Source organism: Guillardia theta, assembly GCF_000315625.1.
Source record: "Guillardia theta CCMP2712 unplaced genomic scaffold GUITHscaffold_170, whole genome shotgun sequence".
NCBI classification, from domain to species: Eukaryota; class Cryptophyceae; order Pyrenomonadales; family Geminigeraceae; genus Guillardia; species Guillardia theta.
The window spans coordinates 68,304-77,189 of NW_005434506.1; the positions used below are offsets into that span (position 1 = coordinate 68,304).

The 8,886-nt window shown below is 54.7% G+C and overlaps 1 protein-coding gene across 1 annotated transcript in view; it reads left to right on the forward strand.

Annotated features, from left to right (window-relative positions):
• GUITHDRAFT_120101 (hypothetical protein) overlaps positions 1–7,946 on the forward strand; it is a gene marked incomplete at both ends in the record, with an annotated part of 8,456 nt that extends 510 nt beyond the window's left edge. The window contains 21 exons of the mRNA XM_005820635.1: positions 25–93; positions 150–203; positions 470–536; positions 581–657; positions 703–813; positions 861–922; positions 1,213–1,278; positions 1,335–1,398; positions 1,458–1,530; positions 1,706–1,842; positions 2,151–2,302; positions 2,560–2,662; positions 2,905–3,201; positions 3,252–3,515; positions 3,556–3,728; positions 3,915–4,332; positions 4,506–5,409; positions 5,577–5,638; positions 5,688–5,720; positions 5,966–7,405; positions 7,797–7,946. Coding sequence (XP_005820692.1) covers positions 25–93; positions 150–203; positions 470–536; positions 581–657; positions 703–813; positions 861–922; positions 1,213–1,278; positions 1,335–1,398; positions 1,458–1,530; positions 1,706–1,842; positions 2,151–2,302; positions 2,560–2,662; positions 2,905–3,201; positions 3,252–3,515; positions 3,556–3,728; positions 3,915–4,332; positions 4,506–5,409; positions 5,577–5,638; positions 5,688–5,720; positions 5,966–7,405; positions 7,797–7,946 — 4,776 coding nt within the window. The remainder of the gene's footprint in view (positions 1–24; positions 94–149; positions 204–469; positions 537–580; positions 658–702; positions 814–860; positions 923–1,212; positions 1,279–1,334; positions 1,399–1,457; positions 1,531–1,705; positions 1,843–2,150; positions 2,303–2,559; positions 2,663–2,904; positions 3,202–3,251; positions 3,516–3,555; positions 3,729–3,914; positions 4,333–4,505; positions 5,410–5,576; positions 5,639–5,687; positions 5,721–5,965; positions 7,406–7,796) is intronic.
• Between the last annotated feature and the right edge of the window lie 940 nt (positions 7,947–8,886).

Sequence of the window (8,886 nt, forward strand, 5' to 3'; positions counted from 1 at the left end):
GGCTGACGAGTTGTCGTTCTGCAGGAGAAGCTGCCAAGGGAAAATCAGCTGACGGCATCGCTGACGGAGCTCAGCGATGCTTTGGAGAGAGAGGTAAGAGGATGATTACGGAGAGGTTGTCAGTTGGTGACGTGGAACATGGTGTTCAGGGGAAGATGGCGTTCGAGGATAGACCGGATGTCGACCCAACAGATGCAGATCCTGTATGATTCGATGGAGGATGCTGTGAAGTGCACAGAGATATCTTGATCCTCGTCTGTGTGATGGGACTTTGTTTCTGTTGTGATGTTTTTCCGCACCTCATTTAAGTCGGAGTTACATCTGATATGATACTTGAAAACCGCGGTGACAATACTGTGATGGGAAGAGCGGATTTGCAGTATGATGGTGCATGCGGCATGTTGGCAGACGTTGTGTGTTGGTGGCTGAGGGTTATTGGAGCTGCGCACCTTTCTGACCTCCACCACAGGAATTCATCGACTTCACAGGCAGTCACGTTCGATCAAACCTTGAGAGAGTTATCGAGAGGGCGCTGGGTTGGTTCCCTAACATGCCGCCTGTTGGTTCTGACGGCGAGCAGGCGCGACGAGACTGGTTGTGTCGAGCATCAAAGTGCAATACCACAACACGTCTGAGTTAGATGGAGTGAGTCGGACGGTGAGCTCTTGTTGGCTGTTGCGAAGTTGTGACTTTCATTTCAAGGTTGGAATTTCCGTGGATGATATCAGAGTAACTAACAACGACTCAAGAATACAATCTCTTTCAAACGTTGGACCCGGGAAACTTGTTTCGAAGATCGTTCAGTTTGGATCGGTGAAGACCAACACGCTTGCTTGGAGGGGAATTGAACACCGTCGCAGATCCGAGCATTCTGCAGCGAAGATGATTCGGAGGAGGGTCAGGCCCATGAGGAATTCATCAGGTGGAGTCGAAGAGATGGAAGGGTGAAGATGCAGGATGATGTCAACTGCAATGTTGTCCTCAGTGATTAGTTCGATGCGGATTTGATGATGGAGATGATGATGATGATGATGATGGTGATGGTGACGATGATGATGATGATGATGATGATGATGATGATGATGGAGATAATAGTTGAGATGAAGATTGCAAGAATGGTTATGATTGAAATGATGATGATGATGACGGTGATGTTGGTGCACTACAATCGAAAATATTCAGACGTGAAGTTTGAAGCTTGCCTTCCTGCAGCATTGGAACAGACGAAGCGAAGGCATGCGATGTCAGTCTAGACTACGAGCACGGTGAAGTTGATCGGTGCTGAACTGACTTTCTGTGCGTTTTACTGTGCTGACTCAAGTCACGATCTTCAGCTGTCTCAACACCAGCACGTCGCTGGACGCCATACACTTCCGACTCTCATCAGCAGCTCTTGAGGTCGGGGGCCATGTCGATGCGCGTCATGTGGAGATATCTGAGCTCCCTGTTCCTTTCAGATCATCAATGCTTCTCTTCAATCTCATGGCGAGAAGACTCAGAGTCAAACAACAGCATCATCTGCAAGTCCTTGTAAGTTTCGCTCGTTTCTCCTCCCTCAGTCTTCCTCAGTCTCCTCCATCCGTCTACCGTCTGCATCCTCCCCCTCTCCCCCTCTCCCCCTCTCCCCCTCTCCCCCTCTCATCCTCTCATCCTCTCTCCTCCTTTCCTCCTTGCCGTCCGTCTCACCGATGTCTCTCTCCTCCAGCTGCCGGCGCCTTGTCGGACGGGGCGTCGAGCAGTTGGCGTCTGACCAACAAGATCGCCGTGAAGGGCCTGCAAGTAGAAGCAGAGCACGGCGAAACAGCCATGACGCTGAAACTCAATGACATCCTTCTTCGACAGGTATCTCTGCTGCTGCTGCTGCTGCTGCTGCTGCTGCTGCTGCTGCTGCTGCTGCTGCTGCTGCTGCTGCTGCTGCTGCTGCTGCTGCTGCTGCTGCTGCATTTCTTCATCTACTTCTGCTGCTGCTGCTGTTGCGCTTGCTCCTGCTCTTTTGCTGCTGCTCTTGCGTGTCCTGCTGCTGCTGCTGCTCCTGCTCTTACTCCTTCTCTTGCTCCTGCTTCTGCTCTTTCCATGCCGTAGATGTTTAGGTGCTGCACCAACTGTTCCCTTCCACCTGTCCCTGGTTCACTTCTCACGCCTGCCCTCAGTTTGCTGTCTCGGGCTCGAGCAGCTCGTGGCAGCGATGGACGACGAGGCTCATGGCTGCGACATTGACGTGCGGGACGGGAAGCGACTCAAACGCTCACGTGCTCCACCTCAACTTCGATCCCTGGATGGAAGACGCACAGCCCTTGAGCAGGTGCAACTCCGCCATTCCCCCTCTTCGCCTTCTTCCCCCGCTCCCTTCCTTGTTCTTGCCTCTTGCCATAGATCACCTTTCCTTTCGCACCACCCACTCACCGTCGCCCTTTCTTTCTTGCCCTTCTTCGCTTGCTGTCCTTGTAGTTGCCCTCTACTTCTTCTTCCTCGTCGTCCTCCTCGTCATCGTTCTCCTCGTCATCGTTCTCCTCGTCGTTGTCCTTGCCCTCCTGTTGCCTCCTCACATTCATGGAACAGCGACATACGAAGTGCGCGGGACATCATCAAATCCTCGACCAGCGCCAACTTGAAGGTGAAGGAGGAGCACAGGTTCTTCGACACGCCCAACAAGCTGCTGCAGGTGCATCTACTTTCTCCTCTTCTCCTCTCCTCCCCGCTTCTCTCCTCCTGCTTCGCCGCCTGCCAATGGGACCCGGCGCTGAAGAAGTTTGCGGCCCCACTCACGGACTGTGATCAGCTGCAAGAGGCGGAAGAGGTAAACAGGGAGGGAGCAAGGAAGAGAGGAAGAGGGAGGGAGGGACGGAGGGAGGGAGGGAAATATTCTCACTATTAGGGGATTCTTTGACTGGTTGGCTCTGGTAGGAGCTTGTTGCTTTGCACTGCTCGCGGGTGTCAGCTCTGTTTGAGACGTCTAGCAGAGTTGAGCAGGAGAAAGGAGGGGAGGAGGGAGAAGCTGCTGCAGGAAGGAGCGACGAGGAGGGACGGCAGTCTCGGTCCCTCCTCCAAATCTCCATGAGCCCCTTGAGAGGTCAGCTCGAGCTCTCCTCCTCCTTGCGCTGCCTGCGGGACTTGGAAGTTGTCAAGGAGGAGCTTGAGAGGCTGCAGCGGGTCTTCGGAACTCGCGAGGGGGGGCGAGAGGGAGCGACCGCTAGTTGGCAGGTGAAGTTATGAGGGGGAGGCGATCAGGTGGACGCTGATGTCGATGCCAGTCAAGTCTTTTCCTCCACTCGCTCTCCTTCGACGTCTCCCTCGATCGGCCATCCCCTCGCCCCCTCCCTCCTGCCCTCTCCCTACATGTCAGGGCCGTCATGGCTGGGTTCTCCTCTGACGCTCAGTCGGTGCATGGGGAGCTCGGGCTCCGCCGCCTGGTCGTGAGCTTGAGGAAGGGAGGGCTGCGATGCAGGGATAAGGAAGAGGAGGAAGTCAGTCCGATCCTCGTCGTTGCTGGGCACTCGGCGAAGACGGATGTAGAGGTTGTTGCCGATGCTCCAACTTTCTGATCCTCCTGTGCAGGTCAAGATCGCCTTTGATGAGGGGCTCTCCTTCTGTGCTGCTCCTGGTCTATGCAAGAGCAGCAGCAGCGTGAATGCTGAGGGTTGTTGGAGATCCTCCTGCACTTGTTCTTGTGCCAACAAGTCTGCATGCGGGGTTGGCATGTGGGGCTGCGGTTGCTCGGCCCCGAGAAGGTTGCAAGTGAGAGGATCATGTTTGAAGATACAGGTGCGATGATGATGATGATGATGATGATGATGATGATGATGATGATGATGATGATGATGATGATGATGATGATGATGATGATTCAATGATGATGACGATGACGATGATGATGACGAAGATAGCGTGATGGTGATTGATTGTCAACTTTACAGACTCTGTGATGACATGATGCTCAACTCGCAGATGACAAGGCGAGACTTGGAAGCAATAACAAGACTCCAACTTGACATTATAGCAATGATCGAGCAAGACAAGGGACTACAACAGCAGCAGATCGCGCAACAACGGCATTTCAATCGCAAGGGCAACAACGGCAACTCACAGTCATGGCTTGAAAGTTCGATGAGTGAGTACGTCGAGGAGGACTCGTGCTACATGTCAGCCGTACAGTCGTTGAACTCGTCTCAGTGGTTCCCGGCGAGGTCAGGGGGGATGAAGGAGGAGGAGGGGAGGCTAGTGAGGGAGACTTCGTCCTCCTCATCCAGAGATTCGGATAAAGATATCTTCAGGATCGTTTGCGAGGATGAAGTAGAGGCTGTTCCCTTGCGAGCAAGAGTTTTGTTTGATGAGGTGAGGAGATGCATGACTTCATTCTCTTCTTCCTTGGTGCTGAGTGTTCTCGTTTCTACTAGTTTCTTTTGCTTTTCCTTTTCGTTTCTCTTCTTTTCGTTTCTTTTTGTTTCATGTCTATCTGTTTCCTGACCTTGTTTGCCTTTGACTCTTCTTCTTTTCCCTCCCTTCAGGTTTCTCTCAAGCTCGACGACATCGTCTTGAGCATGGAGCGGGCAAACCTGCACGCTCTGTTCAAATCCAAGAGATCACAAGACACCCAGGACAGCAGCGCGGGAGCAGCAGCAGCAGTAGACACCATCTGGCTACACACCTCAAGGGTCTGCGCTTCCTTGCAGGAGGACTGTTTCCTTGGACCGTTGCAGGACGTTAGCGAAGAGTTTCGTCCGAGCTCGAGCGCGATGCGAGCTCGCGGCTGCCATGCGGAGCCTGTGGAGGAGAGCAAGACGAGCTCCTCAGTGTTCTTCAAGTTGACCAGAACGTCGGAGCTCGCACACAAGGAGCATGCAAGCATCTCGTTCACTGCAAGGTGCTGCGGACTTGTCTTTGTCACCGACATCCTCCAACGGCTGGAACTCCTGGACCCGCTGTTGAAGTCGCTCTCCGAGATGTGGCAAGTTGGCGGAGCGACCAGGGGAAGCAAGCAAGGCCACAACACACCTCCTCCTCTTCCTCCTCCTCCTCCTCCTCCTTCTTTACAGTCGCTGCAAGCAAACATCGACGTGCTGGATACTTGCGTCCTTGCTATCTCCCATGCACAGAATGCGAACGATACAGCGTCCAAGATGGAGGAGGAGGTGGTGGAGGAGGAGGAGGACGAAGAGGAGGAAGAGATTCTAGGAAGCAGGAAAAGGATTCGACTCATGACCATTGTGTCAAGGGTTTCCCTCGATTTCTCCTCCTCCCCCCAAGTTCAGCCTGCCAGGGCCCGGCAGGTTGAGAGCAAGTCAGAGGAGGTCAAAGTGAAGTTGATATGCCATTCTGATATCGTTCATGTCTTTCTCCTTAACCCCCCTCCACCTGCTCCCCATGCTGCAACCTGCATGCGAGAAATCGTCGATTACATGCGCGATTGCGGTATGCCCTTGCCCCTGCCTATGCTCCTCTCTTGCTCTTGCCCTCCTGCTCCATCCCCTGCTCCTACTTCTCCTTCTAATGTTCCTGCTCCTGCTCCTGCTCGTCCCCCTCCTCTTCCATCTCCTCTTCCGCTTCTCCTCTTCCAAGCATCTAACGTTGTCATGCAGGGCACATCGAGTTGCTTCACATGTCTTCGTTTCATCTCGATCTCTCGCAAGAGAACAGCAGGGTCACTGTCTGCTTCCTCTCCCTTCCTCGCCGCTGACCTCCCGTCACAGGTTGATCTCGTTGCCAGTGGCCCTGATGTACAGGTGAGCAGAGGAGCTTCACGCTCCACCTCCCTCCTCCTTCTCCCTCCCTCCCTCCCTCACTCCCTCCCTCCTCCTTCTCCCTCCCTCCCTCCCTCCCTCCCTCCCTTCCTCCATATTTCTCTCTTTCCGTCCTCATCCTCATCTTCATCCTCATCCTCATCCTCATCCTCATCCTCATCCTCGCTCTCCCTCTAGGTCTCACCTTGTCCTCTACTTGTCTAGCTCAGCGGCTGACTTCCTCTCAGTTCGGGGCGTGTGTTGACAGTCTCAACTCGCTCCTGCTCTTCTCTCAGTCTCCTCTCGTCACGCACTTGCTCTCCTTCAAGTCTCCTCCTTCTGAGCAAGACAGTGGGAGGAAAGTCAGCAGGGCGAGAAGGATGGAGGCCCAGCAAGAGGAGGAGGAGGAGGAAGACTGGGAGCCCATCCACACGGGGGATGTCGAGGAGAGGATGCTCCGCGAAAGCGTTGTGAAGCTGTTCTCCTCCTCCTCCTCCCCCCGCCGCAGCCTCCCCTACGACATGGAGGAGGATCACTTCAACAGGGCAAACCTGCGCAGCAGAAGAAGAGAGAGGAGGGAGAGGAGGGAGAGGAAGCAGCAAGTGAACGTGCTCCTGAGAGACGTTCACGTCTGCCTGCGCCTGTTTGGAGGGGAGGACCTCAGGCATCGGGGAGAGGCAGGGAGGACGGAGCGAGGAGCGAAGCGAGAGCAGCACCTGCTCATGGCGGAGCTCGGGGACGACGTGGTATCAGTTTCCTCTTGCTCTGGAAGGAGGAGCGAGAGTCTGGCGCAAGAGAGCTGGAGGCTGAGGGGAGGGAGGGGAAGGCAGGAGGATCGATGGATCGAAGTGTACATGCAGCAGGGCTCTCTGCAGCTCTCGTCGAGCAAGAGCGGCGGGGCAGGAGAGCAGGAGAAGGAGGATGGGGAAGAGGATGAGTTCAGCTGTCTGCTGACGCTGCACCACCTGGAGGTATCGGACGGTCTGTTCAAGCCAGCAGCAGGAAGCTCGTCGGAGTTCTCCCTCCTTCTCCACCAGGTTGAGCGTGCAGACGCTTCCAGCAGCGCCATTAGGCATTCCCATGCTCTTCGAGTTGCATTGCGGCAGACTAGCGCCAAGGAGGAGGGAAGGAGGAGGAGAGGAGGACCAGGACCAGGACCAGGAACAGGAAGGAGGACGTGCGTGACAGTCTCTGCCTGCCCGATGCAGGTCAATCTTCATGAAGTCACGGCAGTCTTCATCATCAAGCTCGTCGAGGCCTTCGAGCAGGAGAGAGGAATCGCCGCCTCCGCCTCCTCCTCTGAGCTCGACCAAGATTTTGTCAGGGTGGACCTTGACGACTCACATGTCGTGATCGAACGGGGAGGAGGAGGAGGAGGAGGAGGAGGAGAGGGGCAGACGCTCTCCTTCTTCGTCATCCGCCCGTCCTACCTCAAGCTGAACCTCAAGAGGACGTACGAGGGGGAGCTGGAGGCGATGGAGACGGAGAAGCTGCTGGGAGGCTACACCGAGCGGCTCGTCAACCTTGTCATGCGCTACCTTGAGGGTCTTCCCGCCTTCTCCCTCCCCGGCATGCTCGTCGGCTGCGAGGGTGACTTGAGTTCATCCGACCTGCTCTCCCGCTACGCTCGCAGGTGTCAGAAGTCTCTCATCCAACAGTGCCTGGCCGGACTCTACAACCGACTCAAGGTCCATCTCCTGCGCCCCCCCCCCTTTTCCTTCCTGCTGCTATTATTTTACTGTGTTTCCTTCACTTTCTCCCGATGTCTTGGTCCTGCCGCCCCCCCCCCCCGCCCCCTTCCTCCCCTCCTCCTCCTCCTCCTCATCTTCATCCTCACCCTCATCTTCCTGCTCTTGCTCTTGCTCTTGCTCTCCTCGTTCGTGCTCCGCCCAGTGTCTTTCTTTTCTTTCCCTTCCTTCTAAACTCACACAGCACGCAACAACTCAAATGCATCACTTTCATTCCTCCTCCTACCTCTCCTCCTTCTAGACTTCGTCCTCTTCCTCTTCCTCTTCCTCTTCCTCTTCCTCTTCCTCTTCCTCTTCCTCTTCCTCTTCCTCTTCCTCAACTTTTTCCCAGGTTCCCATCCGAGGCGCATGCCATGGCTTCACTTCAGCTCTCGAGCGGCTGCTGGGGGACAGCAGGAAGCTCCGTGGGGTTCATCGTGGGCTGCTCTCCTGGTCCCGCGCCCTCGTTCATGCGGCGGCAGCCGCAGCCTCCTCCTCCTAAGGTTGAGGGACGAGCGGAGAGGAGGGGAGGAGGGGAGGAGGGGAGGAAGGGGAAGCTAATTGGTACTTGTCCATCATGAAGAAGCTTTTATGATCTACTGAGCGCTTCTCCTGTTCCAGAGTTAAATGAGAAAGCACGAGCACAAGCACAAGCACGAGCATTAGCAGCAGCAGCAGCAGCAGCAGCAACAACAACAAGAGCTGGAGAAGGAGCGAGAGCAGGAGAAGGAGCAGAAGGAGGTAGGAGACAGGGAAGGAGCAAGAGAGCAGGCAAGGAGGGAGTGCATGGAAGATTTTGACCGATATCGCCGAAGGACTGAAGTCCAAACTTGGGTTGCATGCTGCCTTGTGAATTGTTTGCCTGCAAGGGAGATGAGATGAGATGAGATGAGATGAGATGGGATGAGATGAGATGTGATGAGATGTGATGAGATGAGATGAGATGAGATGAGATGAGATAGGATATGATGTGATGAGATGGAGAGAAGCAAAGGGATGCAGTAAGTGATGGGCTCACAGCAGTCAATGTGGTACATCCAGTCAGAACAATCTGAGATTATCAAGTTACTTCCAACATTTGCGAGCAACACAACAAAATCAACCAGAGTGTCAACTCCTCCATCATTGCCGAACTTCACGTCCGTGTCCAACCTGACATCCGGATTACTTGTGATCTACAACCTCACAGAAGTCTCCTCCCTTTCTCTTCCCTTCCGCCCCCTTCCCTTCCCTCTCCACCCCTCTTCCCTTTCCCCCTCTTCCTACCGATCTCCCACCATCACTGTGCGCTTCTTGTTCATCCCCTGCGCCAAGCTCAGTCCTCTTCCTCCTCCTCTTCCTCCCCCTCCTCCTCCTCGTACCTTGGAGCTTTCTAGGATGTCCAACATCATCGGGCCTGATTCATCTCAATTCATCAGCTCCTCATGCTTAAACTCCTTCAA